Here is a 15,023-nt window from a genome sequence, read left to right as displayed (position 1 = left end):
GCCACATGGAAACTGACCCCCCAAGCAGACCCCCTGTCCCCCAACTTTCCATCTCCACTACCACCGGTCACATCCTGCCTGGGCACCTGCAAAGCCTTGGCTTTCCCCTGCAACTCACTCATCTCTCCTATACTCAAAGTAGCAGCAGATCTTTTTAGAAAGTAAATAAGATCACACCACTCACTGCCTCAGAACTCCAATGACTTCCCTTCATGCTCATAATAAAATCCCAACATTTTCCCTGGCCTACACGGCTCTGCGAGATAAAGCCCCCATTGACATCAGTCCCTGCTCGCAGCTCTCCGGCATTACTGGCCTCCTTCCTATTCTAAGTGAGGTTTCCCCTTGCCATGCCTTCTGCCTGGAAGGCTCTTTCCCCAGATCTTGATTGCAATGGCTCATTATCACTTGGGACTAGCTCCAATTTAATCTCCTTAGAGAGGTCCTCTTTCCCTAACTACTCTATCAAGCAGCCACTGTCCATTTACACACCACCATCATATCATTTTGTCTTTCTTCATAGCATCTACCATTTTGTGAAAAATCTGTATTTATTTAGTGGTATACTTAGTTTATCAATCATCTTCCCCAAAGGATATATAAGATCCGTGAAAGACATATGTTTTATGCACTGCTGTATATCCCATGTCTGGAAGGGGTCCAAACCAATGCAGTCACACAATGACTATTTGTTGAATGAATGAAAAGTGAAATCCAAAAACAGACAGAAGAAAGGGAAGAAGGGAGGGAAGGCATCTTGCTCAGACAGAAGACTCACCAGCAAAGATTAATTCAGTTTGGTTCAGCAAGTATTTATTGGTATTCCATGAGTGCAACCTGCTTCCCTGAATTAATGCACATGCTATATTTTATATAAACTTCAAAACCTCAGGACCAGAGTTAAGGGGTGGTGCAAAAACAGTGAGTAACTTTCTAAGTGTTGAAATTAATACTGGGAGTCATGTATTAGTATACAGTGGGTTGAACTAACACTGGACAGCTGCAGCAGTATCTAATAATTCTAACTGCCAATAAACGTCAGAAAATCTGCTATTACTATAATACTGAATTGGTATTTCCTTTGACAAAAAACCAGTTATTTACAGTCTGCTTTAAGAGTTTCTTACACATTTTTTTCTGAAAAGCATGTTGAGTGATATTGTACAGTAAGACCACATTAGTGATGGTGAAGTCGGCCAATAGACATAAGAAACTAGGGTAAACTGGGTTTGAAAAGGAATTTGGTTCAGCGATATAGGGGTCAGTATCTATGTGAATTTTCTTAGGGGAATCAAAAAGGTGGTCATACTGAATTTTTTTCTAAGTCGAAAAGACAGACAACTTCAGGCTGAGACAGAATTGCTGACCTGCACTTACACAGTTATTTGTGACCATGGGAAATGGAACCCTGACAAGCCTAGAACCAGTGAGAGCAGCTAGAGACACAGGGAGGCAACAGGCAGCCCGACCCAACCTCCTGAGCACAGTGAAGAGCAATCCTAGGCTTGGAGGCCAGACTATCTGGCAGAGGTACAGTATTTATGGTATCCTGTTTAAGGTGTTAAGATGACATTCCCCTGGGCCCTCTTTCCTACAAACCTTGGTCCTTTGAGAAATTTCAGAGCCCTCTTTACACCAGAGGCACAGATTAGACCAGCATATAAAACAAAAAAAAGCCAGTAATAAAGCAGAGACTTAGGAACTTGGAGAAGAAGAGAGAGAAGGGAGAGGAGGCTGACAGAGATAAAAGGAATCATAGCATTTCATGTGGGTCTACAAGGTGATTTCAAAGGCCAAGAAGCTTTGAAGAAAGCAGGGCTGGCATAAGAGGCTGTCCTTAGTCAAAAGTTAGTTAAAGAGGAGGAGAAAATCGGGAAGTATCATTTAATGGGTACAGGCTTTCAGTTCAGAAAGAGGACAAAAGTTCTAGTGGAATGTGGTGGAGGCTGCACAACAAGGTAAATGTAGTTAGTGCCACTGAATTGTATAGTTAAAAATGGTTTAAATGGTCAATTCTACGTTATGTGTATTTTGGCACAATCACACAACACCTAGTATTGCCATCCAGACAAGTTCTCCAGTGCTATAACCAGCTGATGGCAGGAAATTCTTTGTCTATGAACTACCCTCATCCCATTGCTAATGTGAGGACAGCCGTCCATTTTCACGTACTCTCAGGATCTCTCTTTTGCTCTCCACAAATGATGGTGGTCTTCCATTTTTAGAAAACCAAGAATAAAAATTATTCTTGCCAAGTGTCTAGGGTAACAGAATTCTCTCTCCTCCATTCTGAAAAATGCTTGTCACCCAGGGTCTAAAAAGTTGCTTTAAGCCTTCAGAAACAAACCAATACTTCTTTTGGCTAGTAATACAACAAAGAAAGCCCCTTGTCAGGCCCTTCTATGGTTTACTTCCTTCAACACTTTTCCTTTCACTACCAATTACATGTGATAATGAGGTTAAAGAGGAAAAATTTCCTAAGACTGAATATTAACATATTTCTAGTGATAATAAAATGAAAACTTTGAGAATCTTCCATAATCTAAATATCTGGTCATCAAAGAGATTCTCACTGGGTTTTATATTTGCAGTTTGCGCCAGAATGAAGGTATCATAACCTTTCAATTTAAAAGAACTTAAGTTTGAATTTTCTGGAACCCTCATACACTGCTTGTGGAGATGTAAAATAGTACAGCCTCACTGGGAAACATTCTGGCAGTTTCTCAAAAGGTTAAAAAACGTAGTGTTACCTGTGATGCAACAAGCAACTCCACTCTTCAGAATGAAACCTATATTCATATAAAACTGGTACAAAAATGTTATAGAAGCATTACTCATAATAGCCAAAAATATAAGCACCAAATATCCATCATCTGATGAATAAAAAATATGACATCCATGTAATAGAATATTACTAGGTAAAAGCACAAAAAAGCAATTAATTAATACATGCTACCAAGGGATAAATCTTGCTAACATAAGGCTAAGTGAAAGAAGACACAAAAGGTCATGTACCTCATGATTCCATTTATATGAAATACCAGAGTTATATGAAGTGTCCAGAATAAGAAAATTTATAGAGACAGAAAATATATTAGTGATCACTGGCATAGGGAGTAGATAATGGGTACAGAATTTCTTTCTAGAAGATGAAAAGTTCCATAATTAGATGCTGATGATGGCCTCACAACTCTGTGAACTCACTAAAAAATAATAATAATAATGAACTGTACACTTTAAATAGATGAATTTGATAGTATATGAATTGTGCCTTAAGCTGATAAATTACTTTAGAATTTTTAGTCATTTAAAATGTTCAGATACATTTAAAAATTCTGACAACACAAAAACACACATTGAACATCAATGATTTTACTCTCTGATATATGCAGGTGGGTATGCGTTCACTAATCAAGTGTTCTGAAACACAACTTCAAATTTAACCATCATTATTCATCCATTCAGCAAAGGTTTACTGACCATTCCTTCAAAGCCATGTACTCTGCTATGCACATGAACAAAATGATTAAAATGCAATCCCTGCCCTTAAGTTACATTTTCACCACAGAGGCATAGATGTAATCAAATGTTTTTATGTCTTTTAAATATGCTGCTACAAAACTAATTTGTGACTTGAAACTCTGTATTTACCTCTTTTTGGCTCTAGATGTTTTCTGTATTCTCTTTCTAGCTAAAGGGAGACAGACCAGTCAGCTTCTTCCTGTGTACACTGTTGCTGTAAAAGCTTTATGGAAATACTGTCTGCAGAGGAGCTCATCAGGCCAATTCATTACCATATTTGACATGTAAGCGAAGACTGACCTTGAAATAAATAGGCACGATTGAGAACTACTTAAAACAACAGGCTATCTAAATGATCAGTACCATTCTTCTTAAGTGTTTCCTCTCATTCAAACCTCCAACTGTTGCTTCAGGTTAAGGAGTTTTGTTTTGTTAAGACATCCTGGAAATTTCTGACACTGAAATAAAATTTTATCTGAATGCCTTTTTAAACCACTATCTACATTTTCTATTCTATTTGAAATTGAGAGCTCTGTCTAAAATTAAAGGGAGTTCATCTCACCTAAGTGGCCAGAATCCTTTAAAAATAAACTCTCCAACAAGTTTGGGTAGAATGTTTTGGTTGTTCATTTGCATGAAGTGGTTCTTTCTGTAGAATACTGGAAAACTGGAAAGATAACAACTGAAATGCTATTTTAAATTTAAATACCCCACAGAGGATTTTTAGGGCAGTGAAAGTACTCTGAGTGATACTGTAATGGTAAATACATATCATCATAAATTTGCCCAAGCCCATAGGATGTACAACACCCCAAGTAAACCCTAGTGCAAACTACAGGCTTCAGTGATGGCGACATGTCGGTAAAGGTTCATCAGCTGGAAAAGAAGTACCACTTGGGTGGGGGATGTTGGTAACGTGGGAGGCTATGCATGGATGTGGGGCCAGGGAAATATGTGGGAAATCTCTTACCTTCCTCTAGATTTTGCTGTGATCACTAACTACCCTAAAGCATAAAGTTGTTTTTTTTTTAATTTAAAGAACTCAGTATCTTTCATCAGCCACATTTCTTACAGTGGAAACTGCAATGGGGTCTTAACTCCATTTTCAAACCAGCATATTTCATGTTAGCAAAGCACTGAAGCACTTAGAAAACACACAATGTGTTCCCCTATCAGCACTCTCTTCCCTCCCTCCTTCTCTCTCTCCCGCTCCCCGTGTGTGTGTGTGTGTGTGTGTGTGTGTGCGCGCGCCCCCGCGCGCGCGAGCGAGGGGGAGAGAGAGAGAGAGAGAGAGAGAGAGAGAGAGAGAGACAGCGCACGTGCTGCAACAGAATTACTGCTAAAGAAGAGAAGGGCGGCGGGGCGGTCTCACCATTATCACACACAGACCTGCATGGCCCTTCCATCAGGGGAAAGGTGGGTGGAAGTGGCCAGAGGAAGCTGAGCTGCCAGGAAGGCTGAGACGGTAGGAGGTGGTGTGACGTGGGGGAGTGTGAACGTGAGTGCGTGTGAAATTCCAGGGCACTCCAGAAGGGAGGGCCCCATGGGAGATAACATTCAGGTCCGTACTTACAAAGGACACATATGCAGAACCAAATTATCTACAATGCAACCCTTCATCTGACAGTTTTGCCCTGAAAGGAGAGGCCAAGAATTATGCAGACCTTAGCAAAAGCAATGGATAAAAAAGAGTTCTACTGGGCTGCACATGAAGTTGAACATTAAAGGAAACAAAGAAGAGCCCAGATTTCAAAGAGCAAAAATACAGATTTTTTTTCTTAAAGTTAGTTGCTAATTTCTGATATAAGGCAATATATATTTTATGATAAAATTTAAGTAAATCCCTAGCAATAATGCTGAAGTTGCTGTGAATTCATTGTCATTCTTAACCAAAAATGCTCACCTTTCTCTTTCTGGGTGCCCCAAAAATGACTGAGAAGAAATTATTTGATTACAAAATTTGATCCTGCTAGTATCAGAAAGAGTAAAGAACAGGGCATTTCTTCAAAAGGCTATTTCTTCCATCGTAATACCACAATCATAGAAGAAAATAACAAAAACCTTTCATGCCCACTGAGGAAGTGTTGGTCAGTGTTTTTTGGTCAGTCTTAACTTAACCAACCTCTGACTAAGGATTGTAGAGGCTCTCATCTAAGGTTTTATCCTATTCAGGGGGTCAGTTCTCCAATAAATGAAATGGCTTAATAAACCCAGTTTCCTTCACAGTGTCCTCAAAATTCAGCCAATAATCTCAGCAATAATTCTGGGGCATTTCTAACTCTCACTTCTGGCACATTCAAGAGCCATGGAGACAGCCAAGAAACTTCAAGGACATAAAAATCTACTGAACTTCACTAGACTTCTGCCCTGTAGACATTAAACATTAGTTATTAGGAAGAAAAAGTCAGCCACTTGTCCCCACATGAGCCAGGCTGGTAGGCTTTACCATTCCCCAGCAGCACCTACCCCTCATCTCTCCATAAATCATTTCAAATCCTAGTCTTCCACATCTATAGAATGGAATACCAGGCCATTACAAAATTCCAAGAGGTTTTAAATGAAAGAGAAAAAAAAACTAATTACACACAAGTGGGAACAATACACTCCCATTGTGTTAATATAAAAATTACATACACATATACATTAAAAAGATAAACAGACACATAAGCGTGTACATACAGAGAGTAACCCTAAAATGACAAACAGAAGAGACCTCCAGGTTTGGACTGGAAAACAATGACCTTTCAAAGAATACGCTTTTTTACTTCATAAATGTTTACCATTTATTTGTAAAGTTAGATGTCATTTCAAACAAATCCTAATCTCTGGAAATTTAGGCTATATATTTGTTAGCAGCGAGCCACGTACAAAGTCAGTCCCATGTGCGCCATTAAACTTGAGGGACACTCTTCAGTCTGTCTGGTTCTCTCTCTCCCCCTCACTCCCTTCCTCCCCTTTCTCTGGTTCCTCCTCTTTCTTTCTTCCTCTCTATATTTATTTATGTTTTCAATCATATTTTAATTCTACTAGCATTTGTTTGTCTCTTGTTCACACCCCAGCCCAGTGCAGAAGTTATCAAGCCCAAGTCAAGAGTTTTGACAGAACTCCTGTGAGTGAGACGACACATCCGAGTCCCTGCCCCACAGAGCTGAGCTGGCTAGCGGAGAGCCCACTTTCCTTTGGCAGGTGGACCTCCACAACAATACCTCCCCACCTCCACCTGAGCACAACACGCTGCTGGCTTCCACATCCCCCTGAGTGTGGTTCAAGACTCCCAAATGACTCCAGGGTCTATCAGCTCCAGAGGCAAAGAAGGGGATCTGCTCACATTCTCCTTGACCCTGAACCTTCCATCCTGTTCTCCCATTGCTTTTATTTGTATCTTTTCCTATAGCACTCTGAAAGACCCTGCGAGAACTTGTCATTCTGAACTCTACCTAGCCTGAAATCCTTCTTAAATCTCCCTTATCTTGGGGTACACATACAAACTCTGACTTAACTTCTGCTAAGCTGGAATCCCGGACAGCAGGCTAGACCCAGTTCACCTGTGGTGTCCTACAAAATGCCCTTAATTGACATTTAACCAGTGGCTGCAGCCTTCTGTGTCATAGAGAATGGCAGGAACTTTTCCCCTAACACTGTTCCTATTTGCCCATCAGCCCTAAATCCCTTCTGAGGATTTGGCGCATATAGCCAAGGCACATGGCCTCTAATCACAGCTCTCCATTTTCCAAGGAAACATGGCAACTGTTCCCACAGCCTCTCTTCTAAAGGCAGGTGAAATAGAAAATCCATGGACTTTGGGACTGGACAGGCCTGGACTGAGTCCCAACTCAACTCAGCTTTCTTCTGAAGCAGTTCCCGTATCATTGGTTTCCATACCTATAAATGGGAATAATAATTCCCACCTCCTAAGATGTTTGTGAACATCAAATGAGTTTTTTTCTTTACTCCTTTGTTGAATGTGCTTTTGTAGTCCTGACACACCCCCATTCCCATCCTCACCCAGTACTATTTGGTAATTAACTTTAGGCTTTAGATTGACTATAATATTTCTGATAGACCTACTCCTTCCTTCCTTTGAAAAGGAAAGTTTGGAAATTGCTTTAAGTGTGTATATATATATATAATGAGCAATGAAGCCATAAAACAGCACTGCCTCCTTTGTCAACTACAGACTCTCTAGCCCCATTCACAGGTCACAGACACAGACACGCCCACTTGCCACTTAGAGATGCTGGATCCACCTCCCACCTGCTTTCTTTGGTGCCTGCTTACCTTCTCTTTCTTTATAAATCATCAAGACTCACAGAATCTTCAAAACCCTCAAAGCCCTCCTCCCTCATTTATCACAAGAGGGAACAAAAGGCCCAGAGAGCTCAAGTGACTTGTTCAAAGTTGCACAGCTAGTTAATGGCAGGCAGCTAAGCAACTTTAGCCCAGTGGTTAAGCACAACAAACTAAGGAACTCGTGAAAAGCTTAGTTAAAAGAGGTACTTCACTGCAAGGCTGTGTTTTGTGGAGCCTTAGCAGACCCTGAAAACATGCTGTGAATCTCAGCATATTTATTTAATACGTAATACATGTATTTGTTTGCCAACAGGATTTCACAGATCTGTGTTTGGTGGATTTCTTAGAGCTCCTGCATCCAAGAGCAGCACCCTCAAATGGGACTCGGTGAGAAATGGAAAGGCACATTCTCCAATGAGGTAGGGCTTGGCTGTATGCCCCTAGTGAGCACTTGGTATGAGGCTAATGCAGCGGACCAACTGAGTTTTTAAAATTTTTTTGTAGCAAAGTATACACAGAATTTACCATCTTAACCATTTTTAAGTGCCCAGTTTAGTGGTATTAAATATTCCTAATGATGAACAACCATTACCATCAACCATGTCCAGAGGTCTTTTCATCCTGTAAAACAAACTTCATGCTCATTAAATAACATCTCATGCCCCATCACCTGGCCCCAGACAACCACCATTACAACCTCCTGTCTCCATGATTTTGACTACTGTAAGTGTGTAAGTGGAATTACAGATAAGTCTTTTTGTGACTGACTTTTTTCACTTAGCAAAATGTCCTCAAAGCTCATCCATGTTCTGGCATGGGTCAGAATTTCCTTCCTTTTTAAGGCTGAATAATATTCCATTATACACACACACACACACACACATATGTGTGTCCATGTGTGTGTGTATGTATGCACATTTTGCTTACCCATTCTTATGTTGTTGGACACCTGGGTTGCTTCCACGTTTTACCTGTTATAAGTAATGCTGCTATGAACATGGGTGTACAAATCTTTGAGACACTGCTTAATTCTTCAGGTTATACACCCAGAAGTGGGACTGCTGGATCATATGGTAATTCTATTTATAAATTTTGAGAAACCACTATACTGCTTTCCATAGCAGCTGTACGATTTTCTATTCCCCCCAACAGTTCACACCAAGTTTTAATTCCTCCACATCCTTGCCAATATTGCTATTTTCTGTTTGTTCAATAGTAGCTATCCTAATGGGTGGGCAGTGGTATTTCACTGAAGTTTTCATTTGCATTTCCCTAACGATTGGTGATGTCTAGCATTTTTCATGGGTTCATTGGCCATTTGCCTATCCTCTTAGAAGAATGTTTTAATTTTCTTTTCTAGTAATTAAGCTAAATTTAAATAGCCACAGGTGGCTAGGGGCTCACATATTGGACGGTGCAGCTTCTAATCCATCATGAATCTTGAGGTCATTTGGAGACCCGGTGGAGTCAGCACAGCGAGCACTGGAGGCAGGGGGACCACTACAGATATTTTTCTAGCTCTGTAGAGTTAGCCAGTCGCTTAAACATCCTACGCTTCAGTTTTCACATGTGTCAGTAGGATTAACACCTCCTTCTGAGAATTAAACAAATAAGTATACACCCATGGGAGAGAGTTTAAGCCAATGGGACGTGCCTTACCTCACACTTCCCAGTGACCACTGACACTTGACAACTGGGATTTAGCCTTTTCAAACACTTCCCCAAAACGGACTGCAGTCCTTGCCAGAGAAATGGACTTCCAGTTTCAGGACACAAGGATATATAAGCACCCACTGAAAGGACCCCAAATGGAGGGGCAGACTGAGATGAAATCTGGAATCTCACTCCTCTGACATTCTGTGATTCTGACTCTGTCCTGATTGAGCCTGGCTAATAACCAACAGGAAAGGGAAGTTGTTGAACTTCCAATTCTAGAATTCATGGCCAATTGACTCTGTGAGGCAGCCAAACACAGACCGTCAGGGAGAATCCTTTATGAGAACCCTGTTCTCTAAACGGGACACATGGGTCAGGACAAGGCCTGAGAATCTGCTTTTTGGGGCCACTGGCCCTTCTCCTTCGTCAGGGCCAGCCACCACATGAACCCCTGCTCCCCTTGCCCCCCACCCCCCAGCTAACCTGAAGCTGCAGTGGTGGGAGCGCTGGCTGGTAGGGCCTGTGAGGAGCCGCTGTTCTCAGTCATCAGGCACTGGGTGCTGCTATTGTTCTCTCTCTTGACAAGCAGCTCAGCTGTGCTGGGCAGCAGGATGGGATGGCTGATTCCCAGCTCCTCCTCCTGGGCCTGCTGCCTTCTCAGGGCCACCTGGAAGCACAGGGCAGCTGGTCATTCTCCAGCACTCCAGAAACACTGGTGCATTTGTGTAGCTTTGCCCAAACCACTGAAGCCCAGCCCTCTCCAGCTCATGATTCCTGAGCTCCAGGAGTTAGTTCTGAGAATATCTGGTTTCTTTTAAAAGCTCCCCAGGCAACTGTGATGTGCAGCCAACGCTGAGAAATGGGTCAGAGTAAGGCTGTCTGGCCCCCAGTGGGTGCTCACAACACATGCATTAAACAAATGAATATGGAGAATAGCAAGAAATTAGGTTGGTTCCAGAGGATCCGGAAAAACTCTAGTCACCCAAGCATAGGAGTTGCACATATAAAGGGTGGAAGTAGTGAGCATTGATACTGATGAGGAAGGAGAATGAGCTCACTCACTCCCTCATTCTACAAATTTGTAAAAAGCCACTGTATCAGGACAGTGACCAGCAAGATACATTGAGATTAGATCAGATCCCAAGATGTCCCCCTGTTTAAAAGGAGCAACAGGGGGCAGGCAAACACCCAACTGTAACTTAAGACAAAAAGCAGTGACCACCACAGGAGAGGTACCCGCCAGCCCTACAGAAGACACTGAGGCCGAGACGGCTCTAAGTGTGACAGTCAGCGGAGCTGGTGTGGTAATAGGGCCTTGAAGAACAGGATGAGGATGACGTGGACAGGCAAAGATGAGGGGTCAGAACACCACCCAAGGAGGGGTCAGGGTAGACAGGAAAGGCAGGGCCTGCTTAGGAAGACCTGCAGCGCCCTGTTGTCTGGGTGCAGGGAGCACACAGAGAAGTAATGAGGGAAAGGTGCTGGTATGTGGTGCTGAAGTCCCTGGAGAAGGGAGAGGCTGGAAGTGGACAGACAGGGAGGGGACAGGTGTGACATTCCAGGCAGGAGAGAAAGAGTTGGAAGTGGGGATTTAAAAGGACCTGATATACCTAAGAAACTCCTCATGATCCCTCTTCAATTTATCTTCTTTTAAATAACATTGTTAAAGATAGAAAAAAAGAGGTGTAAAGAAAATAGTGTTTTTGCTTACTACATGTTACAAAAAAGGAGAATTTCTGTTGAAATGGACTATCAGTGATAGTGAAATGAGAAAGTTAAGTATCTGTACCTCAGAGGGCCAAATATAAGCCAAAAGTTGAAATAAAAATGATAAATCAAAAACACAGCTACAGTTAATTTATTTTAGGAAAACTGTAGTCCAAAGTTAGAAAGCTGATTAATTTGGAAGTAATTTTACCCTAACAAGAGGAATCTTAACTTAACCAAATTTAGAAGTTTAGAAATAGAACGTTAAGGATTTGACCAGAAATACTAATTTTAAAAAAATACCTACAAAATGTCAATGCATACTTATATCCTGATTTACCCAAATCCCATGTATGTACAAAATGCACATGTCATTTATTATATACTGCATAAACAGAAGACACTTTTACAAAGACCTCTCAAGGAGTCTTAAGAAATGTTATTTAAACAGGAAAGGTTATGTTATTTAAACCTTAAGAAAGGTTATTTAAACAGGCAAATTGATGAAAAATGCAATTATTTTAGAGTCACATTTAAGATCAATTTCAAACTATTTTAGAATATCTACAAAAAGGCCATTACATGGATTTTAAATTATCTCACCTAGCACAGCACAAGCCTTCTGGTGTGAAAAATACTGAAGTATCATATTATAAAAGAAATCCTGAGTTGCTTTTGTTTTTAACACAGCAAACAGCCTTTTTCGAAGTCAGTTCCCCTACTAATAAAGCTTATTCAAAGTTAACGGTCCCACTTGGATAAATGTTTTTCTACATTTTAAGGAAAACTTCCCCCCACCCCAAGCAAACTCTCCACACTAAATATTTAAGTTCAGAATATTTTCTGCCTACAAATGCAATTTAAATGCCACCGGTTTCTTTTTTCAGTAAGCTCACTGTGATGCACGTTAATGCTACATCCGTGTATTTTTCTCATAGTCCATAGATTAGGCTAAAAATCTATTAAGAAACTAAGGGGAAAAGAACCTCTATTTCCAATTTTCATAACTGTACTCGAAATCTGTGAAGGCAAAAGGTATCTAGCTTAAAACATTTTTAAAAATGGGCTGTATATCAAAAGTATAATCTTAAAGCATTTGTGCATGTTCAACGCCCTCACCTAAACCATTTTCAATGGACATTTACACATTACTCATCAAAAGTCGCACTTCATTAGAAAACATTAATTTGGTATCTTTTCATTTTAAATAACCTGTCTTTAGAGGACGAAAGAACTTTTAGCTGAAAAAAAAACTTTTAGCTGGAAAAAATGTATATTATTGTCCTCCCAAAATTCTTTACGTGTACTAACGACGTTAACTATCTCCGTTAAGATGTTAAATTACTGTCCTGTTTATAACACTTAAAAAAAAATGAACGACAAAAATAATCCCTGCATTTTCTCCGCTGCGCATGTTTTTTTTTTTTTAATTCCTTAAGTAGGCTTTAAAACATACTCAGAGTAATTTGTACTCGAATAACTTCGGTAGTGAAGCAAAGTTTAAAATGCTAATAAAATTTCCGAAGCGCTCAAAATGGCTGAGACGCTCAGCCTGGACCTGCTGGGAACGAAAACGAAAAGTGCGCCAAGGGCACGGCGAGGACCACGCCACGTCGGCTTCCATTAGAAACTTTTCCAGAACGCAAAGCCTCCCGACACGATCCCCGGATGAGCCAGAAGAGACGCCCCCCGGCGGGGTCTCGGTTCAGCGCTCAGGAGCAGTCCGCGCCCGCACCCTCCCTAATTTAAGAGCAACTCTTCGCTCAGGGGCGGAGTCTGGGGCCCTCGGGGAACTCTAACCCCCCAACTCTCCGCTCAGAGAGAGATCAGAAATCCTGGGGACCCCCAAAAAGGCAAACCCCGCAACTTTTTGCTGGGGGGCGCGTAAGATCCCGGGAACCCCCGAAGGGGCGAACCCCTTAGTTCTCTTAGGAGCGCAAGATCGAAGATTACGGGGACCCTCCCACAACAAAGTGAACCCTGCACTCTTCAGGAGGATGGGTTCAGGGATCCCGGGGACTCCATAGCCAGCGAACCCCTCAAATCTCCACTCTGAAGGCGGGATCTGAGATCCTGCGGACTCCCGAAAGAACGAACCCCACAACTTTGCGGGAAGGAGGATCAAGAATCCCCGAGCCTCCGGAACGAGCAAACCCCGCAACTCCAGGCTCGGCGGGCGGGATGAGTCGAATCAGGCACTCCGAGCGTGGCGTCGGCGCGTGGCCGTGAGCCCCGGGCGCCCCCACCCCCACGAGCGCCCCGCGGCCGTCCGCAAGAACCGCCGCCCCCCAACCTCCCGAACCCTGGCCCCGCGTGGACTTTATCCAAAAACTTCGGGACTGAACCCCGGTTCCCGCACGCCCGCGCTCACCTGCGCGGCCATCACGCGCTGTCTCTCGGCGATCAGGTTGCACTTCTTACACTGGCAGTCCCGCCACATGCAAAAGCGCTTGTGGCCCTTGAGCGGCGACGCGTAGCCGTGGTTTCTGCATCGCGCGCACTTGGGCAGCCGCGGGGACTTTTTGCTCGTGGCGCCCATGCCCGACGCCCCGGAGCCCGAGACGCCGACGCCGTCCTCGGAGCCTGCGCCGCCGGCGCTCCCCAGCAGCATCCCCGCTGTTTTGCCGAAGCCCTCGGCCTTGCACTGCATCTGTGCCCCGGGAGCGTGCGGGGCCTCCGACGGTACCGAGGGCTTCCTAAATGTGTCGTCGTTGGGCATGGTGCCCCAAGAAGCGCAAGGACTCCCGGCTTCTTCTCCGGTGTGGAGATGGCTGCAAATGAAGCACCCAGACGACTCCAGGGCGAGGCTCCTGGCAAGGGGGCGCAAGAGTCGTGTGCTCTACAGCCGGCGGTGCAGCTCGAGCGGCGAGGTCGGGTGGCGCACCGCCCAGAGCGGTGGGGGTTGTGCTTTTTTTTGGCGCGCGCGCGCGCAGCGCAGAACTTTTGGATACTTTTCAGAACGTTCCCCGGACTGCCTGGGTGGAGGGAAGGCGGCCACGCCCGCCGTCCCCCAACTCCAGCCTAGGCGCTCCTGCTGCATGCAAGCTTGCACCTGCTGCAAACCTGCAGGGCCGCTGCTAACAGGGAGAAGTACAAAGCGCCCGGAGGTAGTGTGATACCAAGTACTCCGAGGTGCCGGCAGAGGCTGGGCCACTAGAGCACGCTGCACAAGGAAGATGAAAGAATGTATCCTGCATCATAGTGTTGCATGCTGTTTGAAGGGAATGCGGACCACCCTGTGGGATCCTCTAGCTCCCTTCCCCCCAGGGACAGTATTCTGCAAGTTTGCTGGGGCAGACGCTGGCAGAAGCCAACTGGAAAAATAGCTTGTCTCTCACTTAAGAGAATTAAATATAAAGTTGAAGGCCTGAGGAAAGAGAATTTTCTGCACTTGTATAGCAAATAAGAGCCGCAGTGTGGGGGGCTCAAATGCACCAAAAATTGGGCTCTTCTGTTCTCCAGAAAGAACTGTACTTGTACCTGTACTGTACTGTCCTGTACCTGTGTTTATTTGCTCAAGATTTCTACACGCTAGGTACAGATAACTTTCAAATATGTAGTCCCAGCCCTTGATTTGCACTTCAGGTGCCTATAGCTTCTTTCCTTTCAGGCAGCTTCAACTTAGAGCTGCACACGAGACAAACTCAGCCTTTAAAAAACCTGTTGGGGAAGGACAGGGCATACATCAAAATTCATTCCACACTTCAGATCTGTGCATTTTAATATATATGTAGTATTATATATATATATATACTATATATAGTATATAATATAAATATATATTATACTATATATAAATATATAGTATAATTATACTTACAAGAATCCCTCAGTCATCTTACAGCCTT

At 43.2% G+C, this 15,023-nt stretch overlaps 1 protein-coding gene across 2 annotated transcripts in view; it reads right to left on the bottom strand.

The window, feature by feature from the left end:
• DMRT1 (doublesex and mab-3 related transcription factor 1) overlaps positions 1 to 13,894 on the bottom strand; it is a 92,979-nt gene extending 79,085 nt beyond the window's left edge. For both annotated transcript variants that reach the window (XM_036928422.2, XM_036928421.2), the window contains exons 1-2: positions 13,547 to 13,894; positions 9,952 to 10,135 (exon numbers count right to left, since the gene is read on the bottom strand). In XM_036928422.2, the coding sequence (XP_036784317.1) occupies positions 9,952 to 10,135; positions 13,547 to 13,894 (532 nt within the window). The remainder of the gene's footprint in view (positions 1 to 9,951; positions 10,136 to 13,546) is intronic.
• Positions 13,895 to 15,023: the final 1,129 nt, after the last annotated feature.

Source organism: Manis pentadactyla, chromosome 3 (genome assembly GCF_030020395.1).
Source record: "Manis pentadactyla isolate mManPen7 chromosome 3, mManPen7.hap1, whole genome shotgun sequence".
Classification (NCBI taxonomy): Eukaryota; Metazoa; Chordata; class Mammalia; order Pholidota; family Manidae; genus Manis; species Manis pentadactyla.
This window is presented reverse-complemented; position numbering and strand designations above follow the sequence as displayed.